The sequence below is a fragment of the Barbatula barbatula genome (assembly GCF_947034865.1).
Source record: "Barbatula barbatula genome assembly, chromosome: 10".
Classification (NCBI taxonomy): domain Eukaryota; kingdom Metazoa; phylum Chordata; class Actinopteri; order Cypriniformes; family Nemacheilidae; genus Barbatula; species Barbatula barbatula.
The window spans coordinates 24,405,876-24,433,813 of NC_136773.1; the positions used below are offsets into that span (position 1 = coordinate 24,405,876).

Genomic DNA, 27,938 nt, shown 5'->3' on the forward strand with positions numbered 1-27,938 from the left:
GACCAAACACGATAATGTTTCTCACATATGTGTCAACTTGACCACCGGCCTGCGCACTGTGACGTCACGTGTGCACATGAAACTGCTCAAGTTTGTTCATTGTCAGCAGTGACCATCAGGTATTTTTCGGCCATTCTAGATGACCGGCGACGCAGCCGCTTACATGACGGTAGCATGATGATTGTGTGCGTGTTAAGACAATGTTAAAAAACGACAAGAAAAAGACAAAAAGATTGATTTGGTAAACCTCGCTGTTGTCTACGCGCTCGTTTGAGCGGATTTGTTCTGTTTTATTTTCCTGATGACAGACTAAAGCTGTATGTTTATTCGCAGCGTCTGAGTGTGTCTGAGTGTGTGTGTGTGTGTGTGTTGGACCTTCCTCCTGTTCGCTTGTCACTCACAACTCGACGCGCTCGTCATCGCGGTTTTAAAGTTCCCACCACGCGCACGGCCCTCCTCTTTGCGCGCAAACCACCGCCCATTGGCTCTCGGCGGTTCATTTGCATTGACGTCATTCGAGGCTGTAGGTCAATCCATGCGCGTGCTTTTATTGGATCTGCTGCTGTCACATTCGCACCGCTGATGTTCTCAACGCGCGCGGCTCTTCATCAGGAAACTCGCGACGCGCGGACGCCTTTCTTGTGACGCTTTCAGCGTTTGACAGCTTCACGTCTGTTTGTGCTCTTTTCTTCGTCTGAAGAGCGACGGATTCGTAGGCCCGTGATTGAGAGCTGCCGCTTAATTCAGGACTTGTGAACGCGCCGCTCGGGAGTTTGGGCTAACGGCTCGTTTGGCGTCATAAATGCCGAATCGCGCGTCCTGTCGCGGGATCCGAGCAGATTTCAGCAGCCTGTTGATGAAATAAACGCACCGGTGTCTGTGACTTCCAATGACTGTGACTGAAGGGCCAGCAAGCGAGGCCGTGCGGGCGCGTCGGGCGTGTTTCGCTGCCGTGGAAGGAGAATAAACGCGAAAACGCGCTGGCAAAATGGATGAAAGTGTCGCGTGAATCGACGAGCAGCTTTAAATCCGCCCGCTAAGAGACGAAGTTGCTGCGAGGATGAGGAGAAACGGGCTCGAGTGAATCAGATGTGGAAACAGTGAGGGGGGGGGGTGGGGGGTGCACCATGAACAGAGTTTCTGTCTGATCAATAGAGTTCACAGATCGGTTGTCTTTATAAATATATATCTGGATCTCGAAATACACACGTATGTACATATGTGACAAAAAGGGCGATTATCAGCGCAGTAAAAGAGGAGAGTCGCGCCGGGTGAATGATGGGCTGCGCATCCAGCATTCACATCTCTGATCGGGTGGTCTATCACAGTGGGAAAGAGTCCGAGGATTCGCGCCCCCCGCAGCCGGGTCAGATCAAACCCAACGCCTATAAGGTGAGAGAGAGAGAGTCAGCTGACGCGCACACGCACACACACAGTCGAGATCGAGTGCTCGGTGAACACAGTACTGGCGTTAGGTGTCAAAGGTCATTTCATGTGATATCCTGATCACTGAATGCACTGGATACCGCGGTATACCCACAGCGGGTGACAGACGGAGTCTACTGTTCTCAGATCAGATGTGACAGTTACGGTGCACATTTTGGCCAATATTGAGATCCCGATTATTTAACACGATTACTCATTAAACGACATAGAAAATAAAAAGGTGCTTTTTAAACTCTGAATGCAACTGAAAGATAAATGTAAAGAAATATCTTATCTCGATTATTTTGTTTCTGTAATCTATAAAGGCCAAAACTGACGATTACGATTCCTTTTCGATTAATTGAACAGCCCTAGATTACAGACAGATCACTGCACGTGTTACAGTGTTTCTTTAGACAGGCACATGTTAAGGAAGTGTGTGTGTGTGTGTGTGTGTTTTACTGTGTGGAGTCATTTTATTGGCTGTCATGATAACCCATTTTCACAATATTATATTGATGTTTATCAGAACGTTTACAAAAATGGATAAATGATGTTTCACACTTAAAAGTGTATGAAGGCAGAGAGAGAGAGAGAGTTTGTAAACATTGTAACTGTTTTAAGGGGTGCTGAATAGTTTACGATATGTGTAGAATTAACAGTTTCAATAATTGTGTTGTTCATATCCCGATACGGGAATATTGTGACACCGCTAATTGATTGATAACAGTGTCGTGTGGCCATTATTAACATGATGACTTCACTGGACCATATTCACATCAGCACAGAATCCAACATTTGTGTGACCCTGACGACAACATGCACAAGCCCTATGAATTCTTACAAGAATGACTTCAATAGAGAACCGCAGACACCACTGACCTGAGAACAGGCCGTTTTCACATATTCATGAAAAGTGTTGTGAAGCTTTTAAGACCCACACGAAGTTTTAAACGCTTCTATTGTGTTGTGTCATGTGTGATGTTGTCTATCATAAGTACTGCTACACTAAATCACAACTATAGCTGTTCAGATGGCTTGAGTGAGTGTGTCAGGGGTTTTCATCTTGTTTGACACACATTCTGGTGTTTGTATTTCAACATTTATGATGTTAAACATGTTCTGTTCCAACCAGACTGTGTGTACTCGTCACATGGACACGCTGGGAATGTGTGTGTGCTTGAGATCAAGGGCGCAGCAGCATCCGTGTGACTTTCTGTCCATGATAAGACTCAAGTACAAGGTCTAATGATGCTTCTCTCTCAACACATTCCTCTGTGTGTTTGTGTACACTAGTGTGTATGGGAGTGTGTACACATGTAGTTTAAGTCTTAACCACCTACATTGTGTGTATCTGTCAGCGGTGGCCATGATTTTAAACAGATTATAATAGAAAGTAAATGATGATTATTTGGAAATGGAAAAGGGGCTAAAACCAAGGATACAATATTCAGTTTGCACCGTATGAAATCATAATTGATGTTTATGGAAACATGAAAACACAACGTGTGCTGATATTGGGTTAGTGGTTTATCTGGCCTTGACTGGAACTCTTAAGGGATTCAGCTGGAACCAGCGAGCGAGTGTTTGTGGGGCTTGTTAGTTGCACATCAATATCAATAAGATTTGTTTATTTCAGTCACTGCAAGTGTGTGTCTCTTACACTGAGCCTTGACTGATTGACAGGTGATTATGAGGATGTGATTGGGTGGCACAGACAGGAAGTAGTACAGCACACAGAGGAGCTGATCTGAGCGTGTGCAGTAAGTGTTGCTCCTGGAGGAAAATGACATCATTGTTATTGGCAGAACACACAACAATACTCCCTTATTTCATACACAAACAACACAATTATGCTATACACCACAACAACTGTACCATAGTGACTGTCAAACGGTTTTATTTAGTGAAACGGGTCAAATCATCGTTGAATCTTTGAGTTTTTATCAGCTTCATTTACACCGTGTCTGTGATTTTATATGCTGGGACTTCACATGCGTCTGCAAGTGTCCGCTCTGTGTGTGTTTCAGCAGCTTTAGCAGGATTGAGTTGTAATCTGGATCAAGACGGGATCAAAATGCAGAGAGTGAGAGAGATGGAGAGTGTTTTTCTCTCTATTTACTGTGTTTTACACTTTAAATGAATCAGTGCCTCTGCTGTCCACATACTGATGTTTTTTATCCTTGTCTTTCTCTGGCTATAGTCTTGTTGTAGTTGTTGCTGCTGCATGTTTCAGTGCCGAGCTGTAGATCCTTGTTGGGACTTTAAACACTTTCTCAGTTTGTATGATGGTGTTGTGTTGCTCTGATCATCCACTTGTGTGAAGATGCTTAAATAACACAAGGAACCCATCATCGCTAGAACAGTAAAGAGGTCAGACGAAACAACAGATTGTTCCACAGTGTAATCATTCATATAATTAATGACTTAAGTAGTTATAGAAAAATAAAGAGATCACTCCAGTTTGTCTTTTCTGCATGTATCGTGTGTTGAATCCCAACAGAATCAAACCTCAGGAATCACATAAAGTCACTTAACTGTGTTGTGAAACATGACTTCAGCTTTATTACATCATATATTCATCTGCAATCATTGCACCTTTCTGTTTTTATGACCAGTTCGTCAGTTTCAATTTTCTACAAATAAATGCAAATAAAAAAACAATGTTATCATTTGGAATTTGGTAAAATGTTTTTACTGATTGACAGAATCAAACCAAAACGATTATTTTACTTAAACACCTCTAAATAGTAAATCATTTTACAGTGGTCTTGTTATTTTTATCATTTAAGGGTCTCAGATTATTAACCCCGGCTGTAATATACACTATACATTATTAAATTATTCTAGACTGACTTATTAATGACGTTATGAATTTGATGTCGTTTATTTTTGTCCTGTAGAAGAAGCACTACAGTATATTTTCCCACATTGTAGAATAATGTTCAACTGAAAGATCTATTCTGCCTTCTGAATGGCTAATATAATGATACTGATATAATGCTGGTTAAGGACTTTTAGAAGTGTAAATCAGTACGCTTACGTTTATCTGTCAGATTAGCCTTCAAAATAAACTCATTTGAATGTGTAAGCCTTTGTTTTGTGTCTCTGAACTCATTCAATTAGTTTGTGTTGGTAAAGTTTAGTGTGTTATGAGGGTTTATTTGTGTTGTGTCGATCCCCGGGGCTGCAGACATGAGTGTCAGGAGAGAGAGCCGAGGTGTCGTTGTGTGTCTCGTCTCTCTCTCTGAAGGGAAGCTTTGCCCCTCTGTATCTCTAACACTGATGTCTGCCCCTCTTAACAATGTCATCCAGCTTCCTGTTATTCACTTCAGTGTGTGTGTGTGTGTGTGATCCATCGGGGCGGATGCAGTTAACAGACAGGATGCTGTGTGTGTGTGTGTGTGTGTGTGTGTGCGCGCGCGCGCTCATTTCACATGTTTCTCATTGAGTTAAGTGAATGTGTGATTTGGAGAAAGAGCTGCTGATGTCATGAAACAAAGCCGTTCAACAGTTGAATGAATGGAATAAAACTTCAAGTTCTTTCTATTAGATAAGAGAGATTTTAATTCTGTGAGATGGTGGAAAGCTGATAGAGCTTCACTAATCTCATTATGTCATGAAAAACAGGCCACAGTGTCACTGTACACACACGCACGCACACACACCTGCACTGCGTACATTCATTGTGTTTTGAATCTATCAGTATGAAAATGAGAGTTAGGATAATAATAAATGCATTCTAGAGGTATAGACAGGTAACCAGTTACAGAACAATTACAATATGTAACCCAGTGATTTTAATAAAAAAAGGAGCAGTACTGTGGCTCATCAGCGGCTCGTGCGGCTCATCAGCGGCCCAGCTGCGCCTCGTGCGGCCCACAACTCTCACAACTTCTTATGTTTAGGTTATTACCTTAAACTCACACATGCATTAACAGCCCGTCCTGTGTGTGTGTGTGTGTAATGATCATTTGGGATGTTGCCCCACAGGGCAATGGTCTCCATGGTAACCGAACATGTTGGAATATTCAGTTCTTCAGTAGTTCATTTATTTCTGAGAGATTTTCACGTGCAGCAGCACTGAGGTTTGTCTTTACTGTCATTTCAGAAGAGCTTAACAGAGCTGCAGTTTGGACCAATGAAGCTCTATGAAGATCAGCTACAGGTACTGACTGACACACATGTACACGTGTAACATGTTCACACGCAGCTGTGTTCTTAAAACCCCAATCAATGAGAGGCTTGATGCGTTTGTGTCTTTTTTCATTTTGTGTCGTCATCCTCACACTCTCAGCTCTCTCTGTGTGTGTGTTCTATATTAGTATATTTTCATTATCTCTCATTAATTCTTTGAGCTAAATTTACAGAGGTTGGATGAATCTGACCTCACTGATGTGTTCTCATGAGAAAGCGTCAAACCTTATTACTAGCTCCAATAATCTGAAGTTCTGTCTGTCACGGGTGTGTGAACGTATCCAAAAAGCACAACAAAGAAGTACGATCCATAGGGTTCTTTAATATATCCAAAAGAGAAACAACTAATAACCGACAATGAACAGAACAGGGGGTATAAATAACAAGACTATTGAAGGACTGAACTGAATCTACAGACACAAGTACTGGACTAATAACTAATCATGAACACCGAAGACATTTACATTTACATTTATTCATTTGGCAGACGCTTTTATCCAAAGCGACTTACAAGTAGTTTTATACAGTGGCACATTACTGCAGAGCGATCAGGGGTAAGGTGTCTTGCTCAAGGGCCCTTCAGTCATGACCTGCTGACACTGAGATTAGAACCGGCAACCTTCTGACCACAAGCCCAACGCTCTAACCATTAGGCCACAGCTGACCCCCAGAAGACAAAAGCAAACAAACTAAACCGTGTTAAAGAAGAGCTCTCTGTGTGTGTAACATCTGAAGACATGCTGCACATCATCTTATTCTCTTTACTAACCATCCTGTGAGTAAAGCGTCTGTTGAATGGATTCAATATATTTGAGGTGAATTGTAGATTGGTGTCGTCTCATTGAAAGTGAATCAAAAGTAATTTCCTTTTCCAGTTTTTCTTCCTTTTCCAGTGTCACAAATGCGCCGTTTTCCCTTTCAGTTTCTGTAAATAAGCATTGTGTTAAATGATAAATAAATGAGTGATTCTGCCCTTTATGTTTGGTGTGAGGGAGGATGTAAAGTCATTTTATAAACTTGATGGACACAGTTCAGTCGTGGTCAGCAGGCTTGAGAATGTGTTGTGTTTTTTTGCGTGACGTGTGTTGTCAGCGTGTCGATCCAGGAGATCCTCAGTGGGAATACTGAGCAATACTGTCACAGAGGTGTTGTGTCTCTGTGGAGGTGTGACGCTTTTCCACACGTGCTGTGATGTGTTTGTGTCTTCAGGTACTGTTAGTGTTTGCCAAAGACGATGCTCAGAGTAACGCCTTCTGCTGGGCGTGCGAGCGAGCTGGGTTCAGGTGTAACATAGCTCGAACACCCGAAGCGGCGCTGGAGAGTTTCCTGGAGAAGAACCACGATCTGATTCTCATCGATCACAGACATTCCAGACATTTTGATGCTGAAGCTCTCTGTCGGTACGTTCCTCTCTGAACCATTACTGTTCAATTTGACTTGTGTTTAACAGATCTCTTTGATAGTCATGTGGGTCAAGCTCCTAAACGTTGAAGAGATAAATGAACTTTCATGTCACTAAAGAGGATTTCCAATAGAACTGAAGGCTTCATCAGATCTTTCAGTGTTTGTTTTTTGCTGGTGTGATCTTGGATGACATCACAGGATCGTAAACACTCTAGATCACGCGTGTGTATATGTGGTTGTGTGTTCTCATGTTGTGTGAACTTTCTCTCTCAGTTCAATCCGAGCCATGAGCTGCTCTCTGAACACTGTGATTGTGGCAGTTGTGAAAAGGTTTGTGCGCACACACACACACACACACACACACACACACAGTCTTGTGTTTTTGTAGATGACACGTTCTAGTATCATGTGATTTAAAGAAAAGAATCATAATAATGAATGTGTTTATTTGAAAGGCCGGATCGTGAAGAATCCACTGTGATGCCCCTGATATCAGCTGGATTTAACCGAGTGAGTGTGTGTCTGTGCCACTAAAGAAATAAAAAACACTAGAATTGTTGTTGTGCCGTCTGAGCTGGCGTGTGATGTGTTTGTGTGTTACTGTCACTTAGAGATTTGTAGAAAACTCCAACATGATGACCTGTTACAATGAACTCATCCAACTCTATCATGGAGAAATACGGGCTCAGATCAAACTCCGGTGAGTCTTGTGTCGTGTGGTTATTACAGGAGGAAGCAGTGTTTTATATTTTATTGTGTGTGTGTGTCCTCAGAGCCTGTAATGCTGTGTTTACTGCACTGGAACAGAGTCAAGAAGCCATCGAGATTAGCAATGAAGACCAACTCATACAGGTGCACGCACACACACTGGAGTAGTGAGGTCATGGCGTAGATTTTATATCAGGCCTTTGGTTTGAAAGACAAACATGATTTAGCTGAAGTTTTGTGGTTGAGGTGCAGTGAAATGTCACATATGTTGGTTGTTGTGATGTTGGTGAGATCTGTGTAATATTGGGCTAATTCTTCAGAATAACGTCGACTATCTGCTGCAGTGTCAGTAATCTGTGTATTTCTGTCAGTATGTCAATCCAGCGTACGAGTGCATCATGGGCTTTCAGCGTGGAGAACTGTTGAAGGAAAACACAGAAGTGCCTAAGAGTGAGAAAAACAAAGCTGACCTGCTGGAGAGCATCAACGCTTGTATCCGCAGAGGAAAAGTGAGTGTGTGTGATGTAATGTAGGGGCGGTCAGTGGGAGGTCAGAGAGTGAAGCTCATGTCATAATGCAGACCACCACACAACCTCAAGGTGTTCTGCCCAAACCACGTAAATAATTCAACTGGGAGTTCTGGGTACAAACAGTGTGGCGGTCAGAGACGTGCTGCTGGTTTCAGGTGTGAGTAACCTGCCATCTGACTTCACATAACACAAAGGTCACACACACACACACACACACACAGCTGGAGGAGCATTTGAAGCTGCGCTCGCTCGCTTTCATCACACAGGGGTTCAACTTTCATTCTGTCTCAGACCTTCTTCTGTATGCTGTTAGATTCTCTCTCTCGTGTGTGTGTGTGTGTGTGTGTGTGTGTGTGTGTGTGTGTGTGTGTGTGTTACAGGAGTGGCAGGGGCTTTATTATGCCAAAAAGAAGAATGGTGATAGTGTGCAGCAGAATGTGAAGATCACACCTGTGGTCGGTCAGGGAGGGTGAGCGCTCTTTGACTCTCTCTGTCTCTAATGTTTTACATTTATGATTGTCATGTTGCTGTTGTAGTCAGGAGTCACAAAGAAGAACGTCTTCGGTTACTTTTGTAACCTCGGTTCCCTGAGAAGCGGGAACGAGACATTGCGGAGACCGCATATGAAACTCCTCCTCTTTTTCACTTTTCCTGAAGTCCTATAGGATAACGCCAGTAAAAAAACTGGCCAATTGTCGCAAGACATGCACAGTATGCAAATACTGATGAATCTAGACAGTATAAATACATTGCATGTGGCGACAATCCTCAGAATCTACAAAAGAACGCCCACCCGGTGATAAGCGGCGAACACAGCGATCTATGCAATGTCTCGTTCCCGCTTCTCAGGGAACCGAGGTTACGAAAGTAACCGGAGACGTTCCCTTTCGAGAGCGGTCACTTCGATATTGCGGAGACCGCATATGGAACGGTAGTACAATCCCGCCGTGAGAGCTAGCAAAAACAGCCCGATAACTGGGATAACACACAAAGTATGTGGAGCATACAAATCAACCATTCGCGAGGTCGCCCCAAGCGTTAACCGCTGATTGGCTGAAACCGGCCTATGAACTGCTAGATCACTGAGCATGCCAATGAACTGCTAGATTGGCCTCTTGGCAAATTTGCATATCCAAACCCAACGAACGCAGCGGGCTGCGCTGAACAGGGCAGACACCACAGCAGTAGAACCAGCACGGAAACCCGGGCGACATAATAGCGAACATAAGTATACCAAGCACAGTGTAAACAGCAATGCGGCAACAACTGTGTAGCACAAGAAATTACAAGGTAGAAGATAAAGCTTAATCAGAACTCACCAAGAGGACTTGAGAACCCAATGAGGACACATCCAATCTGTAGAACCTGGCGAAAGTATTCTGAGAAGACCAGCCAGCTGCCCAGCATATGTCCTGAATAGATGTGCCCTTAGACCAAGCCCACGAAGAGGCGATAGCCCTAGTCGAATGAGCTCTGATACCGAAGGGGCAGTTCTGACCCTGACTTTCGTACGCCAAGGTAATTGCGTCCACCACCCAGTGAGAGAGCCTCTGTTTTGAGACAGCCCGGCCTTTAGTACCCCCACCAAAACAAATAAAGAGCTGCTCAGACTGCCGAAATCCGGCCGTGCCATCAATGTAAGCCCGCAAGACCCTTACCGGGCAGACCGCTCTCAGCATCCTGCGAGTCTGACGACTCGGAAGACAAAGCGGGCTAAGAAATGACCTGTGCGGAAGACCCTCCCTCGAAAGCATGTCCGCTCCGCGGTTTAGATGACCGGGGATATGCACTGCTCTGATAGAGAGTATATGCCGATCTGCCCACAGTAGGAGACCCGCCGCCTGTTTGAAAAGAGCTCCGGAACGGATCCCTCCCTGGCGATTTATGTAGGAAACCACGGACATGTTGTCGGTGCGAATCAGAACATGTTTCTGCTCCAGCCTCTACTGGAAAGTATGAAGAGCTAGACACACCGCCTTTAGTTCCAGGCGATTTATGTGCCATTTCCTCAGAGACTGTGACCAAAGTGATCCGTCGTAACGACTGTGCGTCTCGTCACCAGCCCCAGGGGAACTCCCCGACTGAACATGCTCGGGTCGCGCCACGGACTCAGGGTGCCGAGGCAGCTGAGTGTAACCGGGACTCGCGCCCGACCCGAGGACCATGCTCTCCATGGAACTTCAGCCAGAACTGTAGTGGTCGCATGTGCAGAAGACCTAGGTGGCAGACCGCCGACACCATGAGACCCAAAAGCCTCTGGAACTCCCTCAGGGGAACAGACCGGCCCGGCCTGAGCAAATGTAGAGCTGAAGAGATGGACTCCATCCGCTCTGGGGAGAGGCGAGCGCGCATCTCCACTGAGTCGAAGCATACCCCCAGATACGTTATAGACTGACTCGGCGTGGGTTTGCTCTTCATCATGTTCACGCGCAGCCCCAGGGATGTCAAGTGACAAAGCAGCATCCGCGTGTGACCTATTAGTGCCTTCCGAGAGTGGGCTAAAATCAGCCAATCGTCCAGATAATTGAGAATGCGCATTCCGCTCGCTCTGAGAGCGCACATCTCTCCGGCCCGTACCTCTTCTTAGCTGGGCCCGACCATTGTTTAGGACGGACGTCCGGCTCGCGACCTCGACTAGCCGGTGCGGGAGCTGCGTGCTGCTTGGCGGGTTTTGCGAGGAGTGAGGCGCGGAAGAAGAGCGGGCTCTGGGAGACGGTTGGTAAGATCGTCGAGGCAGCACGTGACTCATGGCCTTGGCGCGCTTTTGCGCCTCACCAAAACGCTCTACTTCCGACTCCACGACGTCACCAAAGAGGCCGGAGTGAGTGATCGGTGCTTTTAGAAGGGACTTACGATCAACGTCCTTTAGATCCGCCAACGTAAGCCACAGATGACGGTGGAGGACGACCATGAAACCTGCCGATAGCTTGTGCGGTGCGCTTTGTAGCCATCAGAGCGAAGTCGGTCGCCGCCCTCAGATCCTTTGTGGCGTCCGCCTCCAGGCTGCCGCTATCCAGCGACTGAAGGATCTTAGCCTGGAACACCTTTGCCGGCTCCTCAGGTGAATCCCAGGTAATGTCGAGCTCGCTTACGGCCTTCTCGAGAACCCTTACGAACTCCTCGTGGAGGTCCGGGGGGCTCTCTGGACCGGGACGATCCCGCTCGGATCCTGCCCAGTCCGAAGCCGAGTTGGACATGGAGTCATCATCCTCCTCGACGCCGAAGGAAACGGCGTCCGCTATGGAAGGCGGGGGACGAAGGCTCTCGTCCACGTAGAGGACTGGGGAATGAGGTGACGGCAGAGGACGGGGGCCCGGTCGTGCCTTGTGGGGTGGGTGGACTCACCAGTGGCTCGTTGGTGGCGGTGAGCCTCGACCCTATGAGTCCACCAGCGATGTTCCTGCGAGTCCTCAAGACACGCGCCGGCAGGTCCGCACAGTGCGCGCAATCAGACTCGCAGAATGCATCCTCCGCGTGAGCAAGGCCCAGTTTTTTTACTGGCGTTATCCTATAGGACTTCAGGAAAAGTGAAAAAGAGGAGGAGTTTCATATGCGGTCTCCGCAATGTCGAAGTGACCACTCTCGAAAGGGAACTGCGTGATATAAACCTAAAGCCAGATACTGAAACACTGTCTCTCTCTCTCGCTCTCTCCTGCAGTAAAGTCAGGCACTGTGTGTCTGTTAACAGGCCTTTAAATGACAATAACAGGGTAAGAAGATCCAGTTCAGCAAACACACACGTCATACTTGTTATTTGTGCGGATGATGTTAATGCAGTGTGTGTGTGTGTGTGTGTGTGTTTGTTCTGATCCAGACAGAAAAGTCTTGTGAGAAAGTTCAGGCGGAATCACAGACAGGTATGACGACACAATGTTTGCATGAATCTGGTCTTACATGAAGATGCATTAGCGGGACACATGTGTTTGTGTAGTCAAACTTGCTGTATGTTTGTTATTTGTTGTGTATCATGCTATTAAGATTAAGCACACAAACACAGAGACTGATGATCAGAAACACATGTGACCACAGCAGCAGTGAAGCTCCGCCTCCTCGCTGTCAATCAAGCACTGAAATACAGCAGGAGCTAGAGATGCTTTATTTCTCCTGTCAGAGGCGATGTGTTTATATTGTCAATCGTTCCTCTGGAGGCCTGAATGAAAGTCACCTTCAGAGAGTGTCAGTCATGTGTGTGTGCTTTGACGTTCAGATTTAAACGTTTGACACACGTGTGTGTGTGTTTATGTTCATCTGCTGTTTTTGTTGCGTGACAGAAATTCAGCAGTCCAGCAAGCACAAAGATCGCAGGAAAGGTTCTCTGGACGTCCGCTCAACAACCTCTCGAGGAAGTGACGGTAGGAGACCACTGACCCCTGACCCTAAAACCCTTTACCGCTAACCCTTTAGCCTTAAACCCCTCAGGATTTACCTGTGACCTTTGACCTGTCTTTAGGCTGTGTCTTAGTTCTGTGCAGTATTAAAGTGTTCTTCTGTTAAACAGGCAGTTCTCAGAGGAGACACTCATCTATGGCCAGAATTCACTCCATGACTATTGAAGCACCCATCACTAAGGTACACAGTGTGTGTGTGTAATGAAGACGACAGATGAGATGTTATAAGGAATAATGTACATCCAGCTGATTGTTATTGTAGAATAAAGATGGACAGGGAAGCGCATTGCTCAGTGTACAGCAGTGGTTCTCAAACGTTATTGTTGTATGGACCCCTTTGTGTAGAGTGCATAGCTTTGCGGCCCCCCAAATAAAGACTTATGATTTTAAACTTACATTTTTTATTAAAAACATCAACCTTAGATAAACATGAGATTACTCGCTAATAAAATATGCAGACCACACATTATGCACAGCGAGTAAGGAAGGAGTAAAACGATCCTTCACTTATCTTCGATCCAGATGCTTTTTAAAACGCGCTGCACCGCTACAACAATCACTAGCTACCATTCAAACGTAGAGCAGCAAGCTCATTGGCTGCTGGTGTAGAGTGAATTCTTGAACACATTTAACACACTGATGTGTACTGCTGTGGTCATGTGATTATCCTGTAATCGTAATAGAAGTGGTGTTTTAAAGTTGACGTGTATGTGTGTAGGTGATAAACATCATTAATGCGGCTCAGGAGAGCAGTCCGATGCCTGTGGCCGAGGCTCTCGATCGCGTGCTGGAAATCCTGCGGACCACAGAGTTATACTCACCTCAACTCGGTACTAAAGAAGAAGATCCTCACACCAGTGATCTGGTGGGGGGTCTCATGACCGTAAGTTCACACAGCCTCTCTACACACAACATGAATGTGTGACACGTGAAGACCAGAGCCAATAACATGTGAACAATATGAACACATGTCTGCAGGACGGACTGCGCAGATCATCGGGAAATGAGTACATCTTTGCCTCCAAACGTAAGTTCAGATCTCCGCTCTCTCTCTCTCTCTCTCTCGCTGACCTTTGACTGTGATGTTCAATCACACACACATCATGTGTTTCAGCACTGCACCACATCCCGAGTCACCTAACCACACCACTGTCACTCAATGATATCCCAGCATGCATCGCTCAGACGATGGAGAATGAAGACTCGTGGGACTTTGATATTTTTAACCTGGAGTCAGCCACCATGAAACGGTACGCACACACACACACAGGAGTAAAGACAAAGGGATAAAAGACTCTTGAAGGATTGAGATGAAGCGTTCAGGTCCGTGTCTCTGTTCTTCTGCTCTGTTTTCAGCCCTCTAACGTTTCTGGGGTTAAAGATCTTCTCACGCTTCGGCGTTTGTGAGTTCCTCAACTGTCCCGAGGCGACGCTTCGCTCGTGGCTGCAGGTCATCGAAGCCAACTATCACTCCACTAACTCCTACCACAACTCCACACACGCTGCAGACGTGCTGCACGCCACCGCATACTTCCTGCGCAAGGAGCGCGTGAAGGTGAGCATGCAGACATATGATCCACAGACCTGCCGTAATGTGGCCACAGGAATCATGCGTTGGCTTTGTCTCGTCCTCAGCAAAGTCTGGACCCCATAGATGAGGTGGCGTCTCTCATCGCTGCTACTGTACATGATGTCGATCATCCAGGGAGGACAAACTCCTTCCTGTGTAATGCAGGAAGTGAACTGGCCATACTGTACAACGACACGGCCGTGCTGGAGAGTCACCACGCTGCCCTCGCCTTTCAGATCACCACCAGAGACGAGAAGTGCAACATCTTCAAGAACATGGAGAGGTACACACACACACCAAGCCTAAAAAAATTGTTACTTGTATAACTTATAGTCAAATTGTTTCATGTACAGCCGCTGCTTTGTATCAGTGAAAATGTTGAAAAACGCGCTTTATAGATCAAGTTGAGTTAAGTTAAAAGAACTTTCTTTAGCGACTCTACCAGTGAAGACGTGCTGAAGCGCAAATGTACAAAATGAGTACTTATTTTCTAATGTACAAACGGTATATTGTGTCCTTCTGCATCTTTACATCATTGAATTACATCATTCCTCATGTGAGATGTACACTAGATGTTTTTTTACTCGCTGTATAGAAACACAGTGCTGTTGTGTTACAGGAATGAATACCGGACGCTTCGGCAGGCTGTTATTGACATGGTTCTTGCCACCGAGATGACAAAACACTTTGAACACGTAAACAAATTTGTCAATAGCATCAACAAACCACTGGCTGGTCTGGAGGAGAGCGGGGTAAGAAACGCTTGTGCACGCACACGTTTTGTTTCCTTACAGGGAAGGATCTAGAAATGAATCCTGGAGGTAAACGTGATTGTGCTTCTCTCTGTCTGTCTGGTGTCAGGGTCATGAGGAGGAGGAGGAGTCAGTGAAGGGCATCCTGATGGTTCCAGAAAACCGTATTCTGGTGAAGCGAATGTTGATCAAATGTGCTGATATCTCAAACCCCTGCAGACCTCTGGAGCTGTGCATCGAATGGGCTGGACGTATATCAGAGGAGTATTTTGCACAGGTGACGTGTGTGTGTTTGTCATCTAGAGCCTTACGTATACCTCTTGACATCAAGACTCCCGCTGTAACATGTCTGTGTGTGCAGACGGATGAGGAGAAGCAGCAAGGTTTGCCGGTGGTGATGCCAGTGTTTGATAGAAACACCTGCAGCGTTCCCAAATCCCAGATCTCCTTCATCGATTACTTTATCACGGATATGTTTGATGCTTGGGACGGTAAATCTTTCACGCCTTCATCAGCCATTACATTATCAGGGTGTCAGATCATAATGATGATGATGTTTCGTGTCTGCAGCCTTTGCTGATCTGCCCAATCTGATGCAGCACCTGGACAACAACTTCAAATACTGGAAGAGTCTGGACGAGCGGGAACTGCGCAGCCTGCGACCGCCTCCCGAATGAAACCCGTGAAGAAACACTAGCTGTCAGCTCTGTTTGTTCGCTTTCGTTACACACGGGGACGTCTGCGGAAAGCTATTTATTTTGATTTCTGTCATAAGTCATGAGGAGAATCATGTTGGATTATAAATACAAAAACTAAAATGAGAGTATAAACACCAAAGTGATTAACAGAAATGATCTGTATTTGCAGATATAGAGACATGAACACATTTTATTTTCTTATTGACTGAAGCCGTTGAAATCTTCCTGTTGTATATAGTTGTGAGTGATGCGACGGTCCCGTGATGACGCTGTTCACCGCCTGGCGTAAATCTGTGAAAATATTGGGACGTTTTTCTATGTGGTTGATCTACTGACGAGACTGCTGCCTTATTTTCTACGGTAACGTTATATTTATACAGTTCGGCGCTCCGGTGACCTGCGACGGACGTCTGCAGTTTTTAACACGCTCACGTTGTATGAAGTAAATCTCAATATTTTTATAGATAATCAATTTTACACTGGAACGATGTCAAGTGGAAGTGGACACATCCGAGATCATGCTCGGCCTTTTATTTCACGTGTTCTGAGACATTTAGTCCATGACGCTGAAGAGAGTTTCATTATTCACACTCACTTATTGTGTAATTGGGAGCTCACACGCAAACTGTTCACGCCATCACCATCATAAAGTGTTAATATATGACATCTAGCGAGTGTTTGCATTATTCCCCGCGTCAAATGTTTCAAGATTTGAAATGCTGTGAATGAAGAGCCGAGTCAGGCATATTACCCACCCTCTCCAAAAGTGAAGCCATCTTTAGACCATAAAGAGATTCTGCTGACACTTTATTTTGCAGTGCCCATGTTACAGTGTAATTACATGTTTAAGTACTGAGTAACAAAACTTAGTTACATGTACTTACTAAAGGGTTAGAGATTGGGTTTGGGTTAGTTACATTTAGTCATTTAGCAGACACTTTTGTCCACAGCGACTTGCAAGGTAGAGGAAAGCAATAGAAGCAATATGTGCAACAAAACAACAACAATGCCGGGGGGGGGGGAGACTGTACCAATGGGTCATATGTGGACGGAAGAGGAAGAGTGTTTTTAGCCGTGTTCTAGTTACATGTAATTATGCAGAAATACACTGTAAAATAAAGTGTTGACGAGATTCTTTTCATGACAGATACTTCTGTGTTATGTTTTCTGTACTCTTATAGCATTGCCTTAAATGTGCCGGTTTTGAAGAAAAACAGGCTTAATTTTTTTATGCAAAATGGATTTGATGTATGAGCAGTTGTTCACGAGTCGGTCAGTCTGTAATATTATGAATGAATGAGTGTGTCTCACTCATTCAGATGTTTCTACTTCAGCACTTTTCAGAGTCGACTGTCTGCTGCCTGAGTTTGTGATTCATTACCAAAGATCTCCATGAAACACCGCTGCAGTGCATTCTGGGATTTGACTGTCAGTCCACCTCACTGTCCTCCTCTTTACAGTAAAGCTTCTTCAGGGGATCTTTGTAAGAACAGCAGAGATCTCAACAGCGCTGTAAATAAAGAAGAGGAGAACGCGCAATGATCTCATAAAAACTCTTCTTTAATTGAACATAATATGGGTCAGCAGAGCTGGTTTAACATTTACCACCTACAAACTACACTTTCTGTCTTTATTCAGGCCGAATTCATTTCAGTTTGCTAAGAAATAATGTTGTAATTTAAACACATGAATTATTAACACGTTAATTGAGAATCTAAGTAAATGTAACATTTGTGTGTGTCAGATGTCTGAATCTGTTACCTGTGTAATAATAATAATAATCTATCCAGCGTCACGTGAGTTTGCTCATTAGTAAACATATGAAACTGGTTTATAATGACGAAATAGCTGTAAATACTTCAATATACGGCAGGCGGCGCTGTTCAGTGACATACAATATACACGCAGACGTCACATTGGAGCGCCACAGGCACCATCTTGGAACGGTCGAACATGGCAGTGGCCGTCATCACTCATGACTGTACAAGATGCCGCTACACCGCACAGCGTCTTTTTATAAACCCGTCGACCATTTGCTGTGGTCGTATGAACACGATTTAAAATACTTTGAACCGTGGCAACTTTTCGATGTCGTGTTAAAAAGTTAACGCTTTTATCTTGTTGCGTTGTGGTAGTTTGTCACATATAACGTCTATGGTTACGCACATATAATTATTTTCATTCATATTATCATCAAGGTCAACTTGTGCGCGAGTGACAGACCCATAGAAACAACAACTAATGTGAGCTGAGCGCGACAGAGATCTAGCTACCGCCACTGGGCATGCGCACTTCAACACAGCACCAGTTTCGTCACGCTGACAACAGTTCATTGCTATATTGTTGTATTAATCTAAGGTTAGGTTAAGGGTATGTGTAGGCGTTAGCTAATGTCATTAAATGTAATTTTACGGCGCGATTTTGCACCACTGTCGAACGAGGAAACGGGTCAGTGACGTCACCTCCGCTGGAGCGATATGAATCTCGCGCTCATCACGGTGAGTGTTTTATTGTGTTCATGTGGTGATACTCAAGGACTTGATAACAGATTTCACTTGTCGTTAGTGATGTGAGAGCGGATTGTTTATAGGTGTTTATTCTTTGCGTTTGTGGAGGGAATGGAAGCAGCTCTGTTGATACGCCCCCCTACATGAAGTCACGTGGTGTTCAGAACAGACCAATAGCTGCGAGACTTTTATTATCTCCTTTGGGGACACAGTCCATAGGTGTATATTTTATCCCCTAAACACCCTATAAAGCATTTTTAGATTTTCAAAAATGATCGTTCTGTATAATTTATAAACTCTTGAGCCTGTAAGGACCTCAACAATTAGGTCCCCATGAGGCGGTGTGTATTCAGGTGTAGGTCCCCACTAACATATACAAACCAAGTGCAGGTGTGTGTTTGGCCACTGCCTTTGCTAACACACCTATACAGATCAGCTGAGACGCTCACATGTTTTATGTCATAGATTGAAGCGTGAAAATATTTCAGAGGTTTTGTTAACCACAGATCTAATTTCAGGTAATTTACCAAAAAACTCATTAGCTGTGTCCCAATATGCAAACCATCGGTCCTAAATAGTATTTGAGAATATAATTAATATGTCCCAATTTTCATAGTATGCTGAAATGAGTATTCACAGATTACCCAGATGGTCTACTGTTTCTGGTGAAAATTTGAGTGTGAATCCTTGGACATTTAAAGGGGTCATATGGCGCAAATACGTGTTTTTCTGTGTCTTTGGTGTGTTATAAGTTGCCCATGCATGTATTAGACATGTAAAATTTCACAAATGAAAGTGTCTGAACAAAAGATGCGTTCTATCTAAAAGTGAATGCTCACCCAGACCTGCCTGAAACGCCTCGTGTAGCCACACCCCCACAAATCTACATCAGCTCGTGGTATGATTTGACTAAGACCGCCCAGATGTAAACGCAGGGAAGGGTCGGCGTACCTGTCAGTACAATTGAACTCTGACTTATGAAGAATGTTCCACCAGGAAGGAGAATGAGCGGCGAAGCCATGTACTGCCCTTAGATGTGGTTAGTATTAAACGGTTTAGTATTCCATTTGGGAGGATACTACCCTTCTAAAATGAATACGCTACATGGTTGAGTACATAGTTTTAGTGTAAAGTGTATAGTATGTTTAACTCCAGAGTTAAAGTAAAACTGCTTTTTTATCACATAATTAGAAACACCACATTTATTACATGCAAGCGCTTAAGAGTGTCAGACCAGGTTAGAAATATCAGATCGTGGGCCAAAAACAGGAAATACGTCAGGAAAGTGGTCAAGAGCGAAGACTGCAGGCTTGATCGATTCGAATTCGTCATAAGGGTTTCACGCAGCGCCTCTTTTCTATTACGTTGTAATTTTTTGCTGCCCGGGAAACTACCAGTTAAATTATCACATTTTCACCAGCAAGTCTAATTGGCTTTGAAGATTTGTTTTCAACATAATTATATGCAATAACTGTCTTATCACCTCTAGAAATAAATATTTTTTCCCCAATTGGGTTGACAAAAACATAAACTTTGTTATGGATTTATTTGATGGAATGATGGAGAAATGTTATTTTATGAAGACTTTCTTTATACTTTCAACTTTCCTGTTCCCTTTAAAGACTTTCAGAAGGTTGTGAAAGCCGTTCCAAAGGGATTAATACAGCCAATGAAAAGTCACATTACTTTTGCGAATAATGATCGACTTTTTCCTGAATTGTCCATTGATGGTATCAATCTTCTTTCCTCTTCAGTTAATAATAAAAAAATTTGATTATTTATTCAATCCAAATGTAAAATCTCCCCTAGAGGAAAACCTTTTTGGAATGCTCATTGATTGTTATTTATACAGAACTTATATGGGAACAACCAAAGTTAAAGAAGTGCATTTTAAAATTCTACACCAAATGTACCCTTGCAATTTATCTTTATCTAAATTTATGGACATTGGTGATACGTGTTCTTTTTGTAATATGCAGGAGGAAAACTTGTCTCATTTATTTTATAACTGTCCTGTAACCCTTAAATTCTGGTCTGATGTTAAGCTCCTTTTTTATTTGCCTTCATATGTTATCTCTAAAAGATATTATATGTTCATATACCATGAATGTAAAATGTTTGATTATGTGGTGAATTTCTATATTTTACATGGCAAATATTATATTCATAAACCAAAGTTTGTAAAATCTGCATTTAAAGGCAATTTACTTGTCTTAGAATTGGAGAACTTCTAATCTGAGAAAATCTCTATTGCTGATAAACAATTTAAAAAAATGAAAGTTGTTAAAATTTATGCAGACGTTTTTTTATTTTCAATTTAATATCCCGTCTATTTTCATGGATGCTCTTTTTTTAATATATGTTCTTTTTTTGTGGATTTAGAATGTGTCCATGGGAAAGAGGAGAACTACTTGCTGTCGTTTTCTGTATTTATTTATTTTTATCTTCTTTTTATTATTTATTCATCCTATTTTTCTCTTCCTCTTTGTGTGATCTGTATAATATTGTTACTTTCAAAGATTTATTTGAATATAAAAAAAAACCTCGGCGGTACTTTGATCGTGACACATGTGATCGGAAAGCGGCTGCAGCGCCAGTCGGACACATTTTCTAACCCAGAATGCATTGCTCTTGTCAGGCGCAGTGAAGGATGTAAAGGTAAGTCCCGCCTCTCCGAGTCAATCATCAAAGACCTGCGGGAGGAAATGTGTCTGTCGGGTTTTCTTTACATTCATACAGATTGAAGTCGACATCGCATCGGCCTCCGAGGACTGAAGTTACTGCAGATAACGTCACGCAGCGCAGAGACTTGCTTACATCACGTGGCCGCAGGAATTCCCCACGATCACATGACCGCATGATGACGTCAAACAGAAACACAAGCAAAGGCCACGAACGCCATGAGCGACGCGGACAGTCTAGACGGATGGGTCGCCGTTAAAACCGACGCGTTCGACAACAGCGAGAACCATAAACTCCGGTTTATCGTGGAGTGGAACGAAATAGAGTCGAAGTTTGCTGTGACGTGTCATGACCGGACGCAACAGCGGCGCGGAGACGCGAGCGGGAGCTGCGCTGGACTGTTCTCTAGCGAACTCCTGGGACACGTGCACGCGCATTTAAGTGCGGTGCGCGATGAGCTCGCGTCGCTCTTCCCGGACCTGACGCGCTTCCGCGAACCCAACCTGTGGGAGCTGCTGTTCTTCAGCGCGCCGCGGAGCGATGTCGACGCGTCGTGCCGGCTGCTGGAGCGATACTTCAGCTTCGCGGTGGACGCGTGCGGTCGCGGGATCGTGCTTGACGCGCTCTTCAGCGTCAGTGAAAAGGATGAGCAGGAATACTACGAGAATCTGCACGAGTTTAAACGCAAGGCGATGCGGGACGAGATCACGCGCGCGGAAGACGCGCTTAACGCGGTGAGATGAACAACATGTGACATAAACACACTTGTTGATCTGTTCTGATGTTACTATGGCTGTTGTGTGTGTGTGTGTGTTGATGTTTAGGTTGTTGACAGTCGCTCTAGTGCTGATGGACTGATGCAGCTGATGAAGATCTATGATGAAGAGGATGAGCTCTACACACAGTTTGTCGGTGTGTCAACACACTTTCACCAGAACCTTCTCCAGCCCTTCAGAGACATGAGAGAGCTCGCCACGCTTTACACAACTGAGATTCAGGTCCGCACTCACACAGACTCTTTTATTGCTTTATATCCTAACCATTTATACACACAGCCTTGAGTTGTGAACACAATGCTCTTACCGCTGAGCTACAGGAAAGCACGCACACAGTTTATTATCTCTGTGGGGACTGTCCATAGGCGTATTGAGTTGTATACTGTCAGGGTTTCCGGGGATCTTAAAAAGTCTTCATTACATGGAAGTGTTGTGTTCTCCTCCCGGTCGGACGGGCCCGGAACACCTTCCGGGGAAGGCGTCCAGGAGGCATCCGGAACAGATGCCCAAGCCACAAATAAAACTATAAAATTCTAGCAAAGTACGTTTTTCCCCAATTTTTGGCTGATCCAAAAAATGATCCGAATCGTGACAAAGTCTGTGACATGATCTGAACCGTGCATGTTGTGGTCATGGCTTGAGTTTAGGGCTCGGCTAAAGCCAGGTTGCTAACAAAATTGTTGAAACCTACTGCTTTGTATGCAAGAAAGAAACTGATCTGACAATGTTGGTTGTGTGTTTTCTTACATTTCATTCATAATGGTCTTTAAAAGGGTCTTTAAAAGTCTTAAATGTGACTTTGTGAAACCTGCAGAAACCCTGACTGTACAAACTATATCATTTTGGAACCCACAGTGCCACGAGTCCCCATGTGTTGGTGTTCATTCAGGTTTATACAAGCAAGACGCGCACACACACACACTCACACGAATGGTGGTGTGTACACCGTGGATGTTCATACACACTGATGTTAAATAGATGAAGGTCAAATAGTTTGTTTGTTTGTTTGTGTGTAGAAGTGTCTGCAGTATGAAGAGTTGGGACCGAAGCGTGTGCGTGAACTGGAGGCAGAGATGAATCAATGGAGGCAGCGAGGACAAGCGGCCGTTCATTCAATACAGGACATCACAGCTGACTACTTCAAGAACACATCAAACGCTCTCACAGGTCACAAACACACACAGCATTGTCTCGTGACTTTATTCATGCGATTCATAGGAATTAAATGAAAATATAACTGATCAAATAAATCATTAGTAATGAAAAACAAGGATCAGAAATTAAATACAACACGCACACACTGAAACTCTGATCCTGAGATCCTCCAATCAGATCCTTTACAAATGTTTTAAGAGTATTTGATCATTCAAATAGAATCGGACTGAATCCACTTCCTGTGTTTGTGTGTTTTCAGGTATGGTGAGACAGATGGAAGAAGATCAGAAACGGTTTGGTCATGCATCTTGGACGTTGGCGACTCCCCGACATGAGAAACTCAAACTGTTATTGGCTAAAGAGACACTGCAGCACATGAGAGCCAGAGAGATGTGCATCAGACGCAAGAGACACGACATACGAGATAAAGTGTGTGTGTGTATGTGTGTGTGTGTAGTTCTGTTGTAACACTCTTCTGCAGCCTGATAAAAACACACGTCACAGGCTGAACTGGTCATCGAGTCTCATCTCAGAAAAACAAGTAGGATGTGACCTTCTTTCATAGGACTTAGGAGGAAGCATGAGGTGTGGAAAAAACAAATATGTGGTGTTAACATGTTTTTTTTACATTTTCTTTCCTCCGTAGACAGATGTAGTAAATTAGGATTAGAAGTGTTTAGTGATTTAGGAAAGAAATGGTCATTTTTAATCTCTTCTGGAATAGGGTTAGGGTAGAAACTGACAGACTCATTATTTATTTGAATCATTACATGTATTGGCATAGCAACATCATGTTTCCTGTTTCCTCTTTTCCAATATGTCCTCTGAAAGACGTCTTGTTTAATTCTAGGTTGAGGACCCTCCGTATACCTCACCCTTTTGAAATTAGACATGGCTACTGTTTCAGTGTTTCTGGTGTGTGTGTGCAGATGCGTGCTGTGACGGAGAGCGCGGGGGCCGTCAGTGCGCAGGAGCTGCAATATTATGAAACACAGCTGGAACTTTATGACTGCAGATTTGAGATCCTGAGAAACGAGGAGCTACTGCTGCTGACACAGATTCACACCACACGACGACAAATCAAAGGTCCTGAACACACACGCACACACATCTGTGTGTTTAACATCCCCTGCTGGTCTAAAGACTGTGTGTGTGTGTGTGATACAGAGCTGCAGGAGCAGGTGGTGTATTATGACACCTGTCAGGACCCAGAGGAGCTGCTGGATGTTCAGGTGGATGTAAGCTCCGCCCACACACACCTGCAGCAGAGACTCAAACAGCTGGAGAATAAAAGAGGAACAATATCATCACGCAGAGCTTACCTCAGAAACCAGCGGGTACACGCACACACACACACGGAAGGGTTCTTGTTGGTTCATGTAGTGTGTTGATCTTTACCTGTGAAACCTCTTCAGAGGAACACGCGTGTGCTCTTCTGATGTCATTTCATGATTCATGGGCACTTCAGTCTTAAAGGGATAGTTCACTCAAAAGTGATTTACTCACCTTCAAGTCGTTCCAAACCTGTATAGATTAATACAGTGTTAAACACAAAGAAAGATGTTTGGAAGAATGTTAGCAACTGACATACCGGGGCATCATCGACAACCATAGTTGAAAAATAATTGTATACACTTTTTTGTTCTGTTTAACATGAAAAGATATTTTGACATTTAAGAAAGCAAAAAGTTCTAGGGCACCTTTGAATGCCACTATGCTAGTCAATGATGCGCCGGAAATATCAGTTTCTAACATTCTTCCAAATATATTTCTCCATGTTTCACAGAACAAAGACATTTACACAGGTTAGGAAGAAATAGAGAGCGAGTAATTAATTCTCTTTTTGGCCAAACTATTTCCTTGAAGTTCTCTTCTTAACCCAAGGACCAGCTTAATGAAAGCAGCTGAATGATTCACCATTAGTTGATTATAGTCCGTTTCATCATACGCGCGTGCCTGGACTGTAGTAACTTCTGGTTGTCAATAATCCGTGTTTGAATACATTTTTTATTTAATTTATGTTAACGGTGGGATAACACACGCAACATGGGACCGCTCCATCAGTTTCAAACCATCTGCAAATCCAGTGTTTTATCCACCGTTTTTATAACATCCATCATTGAAATGCCTTAAACAAACAGACACACCTCAACTTCTCTCACTATCGCAAGCTTAACGAGCTGCAGATGCAGGCCCACAGCGAAGCCGATCTTGATGCAGCCAATCTTGATAAGCGGTAGAATTGCCCAATAAAAGGAATATGATCCTTGTTATGAAACAGGTATCCACACTTATAAAAAACTTTCTGAAACAAGTGTGAGTGCTGGCGGAGAGTATCAAGCACAGAAATACAACGCCATACGTCTAACTCGTTTATTAACAAGTCGACCATGTGAAGCATGAGAAGCCAGCATGTTTAACAGTGTTAAGAAGTCAGAATGCATGACATGGCATGTTATCCCACCTGTAATTTTAATTTGCATTATTATTTTACTGTATAATATGTTGAATGGGTTCTAGTTCGGTCGCATTTAAAGAAACCGTTTGGTATATTGACATCTAGCAGTTGAGCTTTGTATCGCAAACTAAATTCTAAATATTGGAGAGACAAGTTTAGTCAAGTGATGGGTCTTCTCAGTTTCTTAAGCTACAGGCGCTGTATTGTTTGTGAATGTGTACCGGAAGTTAAGGGCAGTCCACGCATGCGCAGTAACATTTATATTGTTGCTTTGAAATCGTCTATAAACGCGCGCACACACACTCACTAAAGGTGTGTATCTTGTGTGCGTGTCTGCAGGAGGTGTGTGTTCAGGCTCACAAGCAGCAGCAGCGTTCAGTAATGGAGAAATCCCTGCAGCACCACCAACACCACACCGCACAGCTGGTGAGTAATCTGTCCGTTACCATGGTAACCGCAGCCCACTACATCGTCACACGAAACATCCCATAATGAGTCACATTACAGTGCTGCAGGATCCCGGGGGCATCTGCGTTGCCATGGCGACTGAACCTGCTGTCAGACCCTCAGGAGTCCAGCAGGAGGTCACAGTCCCAGAATGCAGTATCTCCACAGGGATGTCGCTTATAGAAACTTTCTATATGTTTATCAGAGAGCTTGTTTCTGCCCTTCGTGAGTAAACATCATATACGTGTGTGCTCAGCAGAAGGAAAGCGTGTAACGTCAACCTGAAGATGTGGTTTTATTGTGACAGCAGTGACGTTGTCTTTGTCTTCCCTCACTGAAATAACGGCACATAACTAAAATGCTGAGTGCAGTGTGCCATCCCAGAATGCATTGTTCAGCTAAGCGATATAAATCACTGTGTGATACTACTAATGTGTTTTTTTTCAGTATCCTGTTCAGCTTGTGTTGGGTTTAAAGGAAACCTTGAGGTTTAGATGCAGTGTTTTGTGTTCAGAAGCGAGAGAAGAGGAGAGAAGAAGAGCATCAGATGAAGGAGTGGGTGGAGAACGAGAGAGAGAAAACTCTTCACAGACTCCGCAGCTTCAGAACGGTGTGTCATTTTACTTTTCATGAGTAATGTTAGAAATGATTTTTCAATAGATTAAAGCACTTTTAATTTGAATGTTCAAAATAATTCAATAGATTAGACATGAAAAATGATTTTGGGCTGTTGGAGGCTATGTGACAATCTTGATGTGTCAATGGTGTTCATGTCAGAGATCCGGCTGGTTTTCTTAAGGCAAAGTTTTTGACTAGAATGAGTTAACATGACTGGGCATCTTTGTGTACTTTTAATTTGTGTAATTAAGTACAACTTTCACATTTTGATTACAGATAAAGTTATACATTTGATTGCCTTACTGTAAACACAAATGAGTTGGCAAAACAGTGTGTATGAACATTGTCATCATTTCCTTTGGTGATTTATTTGTCTCTCTCTCTCTCTCTGTGTGTGTGAGTTCAGAGGCATCAGGGTAAGTGTGTGTTAAAGGCTGCTCAGTCGAGGCCGATGTCACATGACGATGATGATGATGATTCATCGCAGCCCCTGTCAATCATAAGTCTGGGACCCCAAAACTCCGATCCCTGCAGGAAGGGTCGGGCCCTGAAGCCAAGCGACATCCCTGTGGAGATACTGCTTCCAGACCAGACACCACCACCCCAGGTTCCTCCTCCACCCCAAGCTCCGCCTCCACCCCAAGGTCCTCCCCCGCCTCCTGCCCCACCGCTTCCTCCGCCACCCCTCCCTCTGCTTCCAGCTCTGCCGGTCAGCAAGAAACTGCCTAAGAGAAATGCTCTGGAGCAAAACACTGGCGAGTATAAGTAGAGATTTTTAACTGCACGCACACATTCCAGTCAGTTTTTATGGCTTTATTAACCTCAATTTTTACATTTTTTAAACCTGCTGCAGGTTTAATGGATGAGCTTTTAGCGTCCCTACAGCGAGGTCAGAAGCAACTGCGTAAAGTCACGATCCCCACGGAGCACGTGGATGTCAGAGACAGCATCATGTCAGCCATCCGCCAGGGGGTGGCACTGAAGAAAGCCCCGCCCTCTTCTGGCCCCGCCCCTACAGCAGACTCTGAGTTGGAGCAAAGCATCAAAGCTGCCATGATGAGGATGAAGAAGGTCACCAATGATTCTGATGATGAAGAAAGTTCAGATATGCCGTCTGGCGAATGGGACTCTTAAATGTAGACAACCACCGCTCCAAGAGATTATAAAGCCAAAGGATTCTGTGAAAAAACAATGCCTTTTATTTTTAACCCTTTTTAACAGTTGCTTCTAATCACAGGTTGTCTTAATGACACTAAGTTGCTAGTAGAAACTTATTTATTATTCATCATGACTGTTATTTAGCTGGAAAATATCGTTTTGTTAATGTCTTTTTTACTGACATTTGATGGTTTTTATTTTTAAACATTGAAGATGCTGCAGTCTGCTGTGAAATGGGTTATGTAAATGATTGCTGAATTTCATTAAAAATACAGTGGGATATTTTTGCAAGCTCCTTTTTTTCAACACAGGTTTAAGCAATTTTAGAGAAGAAAACGTTAGCTGGTATTATCCAAATGTTTAAGGTTTGCAGACAAAGTTTTGCTCAAAATATCTGCTAAACACTGTGTGTCTCACTAAAATGATCCAAATAAAGAAATGCAAAATGAACACATTTCTGTCTTT

General features: G+C 43.9%; 2 protein-coding genes across 3 annotated transcripts; both read left to right on the plus strand.

Annotated features, from left to right (window-relative positions):
• Positions 1–513: 513 nt before the first annotated feature.
• Positions 514–17,466, plus strand: pde8a (phosphodiesterase 8A). 2 transcript variants are annotated; one of them, XM_079466513.1, is made up of 22 exons: positions 514–1,392; positions 5,537–5,593; positions 6,832–7,022; positions 7,300–7,356; positions 7,482–7,536; positions 7,638–7,726; positions 7,800–7,878; positions 8,106–8,243; positions 8,645–8,733; positions 11,923–11,974; positions 12,079–12,121; positions 12,536–12,616; positions 12,763–12,833; positions 13,371–13,535; positions 13,631–13,679; positions 13,767–13,902; positions 14,009–14,207; positions 14,288–14,505; positions 14,842–14,974; positions 15,084–15,251; positions 15,336–15,465; positions 15,545–17,466. In XM_079466513.1, exons 1-22 carry the CDS (start codon positions 1,276–1,278, stop codon positions 15,649–15,651), a joined length of 2,424 nt encoding a protein of 807 aa, XP_079322639.1. In that variant the 5' UTR covers positions 514–1,275; the 3' UTR covers positions 15,652–17,466. The 2 variants fall into 2 exon arrangements, with proteins under 2 accessions (XP_079322639.1, XP_079322640.1); XM_079466514.1 differs by having other exon boundaries at positions 1,134–1,392; positions 5,540–5,593; positions 15,545–17,207.
• A 3,329-nt stretch (positions 17,467–20,795) lies between these two features.
• On the plus strand, positions 20,796–27,927 carry whamm (WASP homolog associated with actin, golgi membranes and microtubules). Its single transcript, XM_079465275.1, has 10 exons — positions 20,796–21,595; positions 21,686–21,859; positions 22,654–22,804; positions 23,052–23,221; positions 23,722–23,878; positions 23,960–24,129; positions 25,590–25,676; positions 26,212–26,307; positions 26,722–27,070; positions 27,169–27,927. The coding sequence occupies exons 1-10, from the start codon at positions 21,080–21,082 to the stop codon at positions 27,447–27,449; spliced, it is 2,151 nt and encodes a 716-aa protein (XP_079321401.1). The 5' UTR covers positions 20,796–21,079; the 3' UTR covers positions 27,450–27,927.
• Positions 27,928–27,938: the final 11 nt, after the last annotated feature.

Bases quoted from the DNA above. Each gene is read 5' to 3' on its own strand.
- pde8a (XM_079466513.1), top strand. From the start codon at position 1,276: ATGATGGGCTGCGCATCCAGCATTCACATCTCTGATCGGGTGGTCTAT. The intron at 14,208-14,287 runs GTGAGCATGCAG...TCTCGTCCTCAG, and splicing joins TGCGCAAGGAGCGCGTGAAG to CAAAGTCTGGACCCCATAGA. The intron at 14,506-14,841 runs GTACACACACAC...GTTGTGTTACAG, and splicing joins ATCTTCAAGAACATGGAGAG to GAATGAATACCGGACGCTTC.
- whamm (XM_079465275.1), top strand. From the start codon at position 21,080: ATGAGCGACGCGGACAGTCTAGACGGATGGGTCGCCGTTAAAACCGAC. The intron at 23,222-23,721 runs GTGTGTGTGTGT...GTGTGTGTGCAG, and splicing joins GACACGACATACGAGATAAA to ATGCGTGCTGTGACGGAGAG. The intron at 24,130-25,589 runs GTACACGCACAC...GCGTGTCTGCAG, and splicing joins CTTACCTCAGAAACCAGCGG to GAGGTGTGTGTTCAGGCTCA.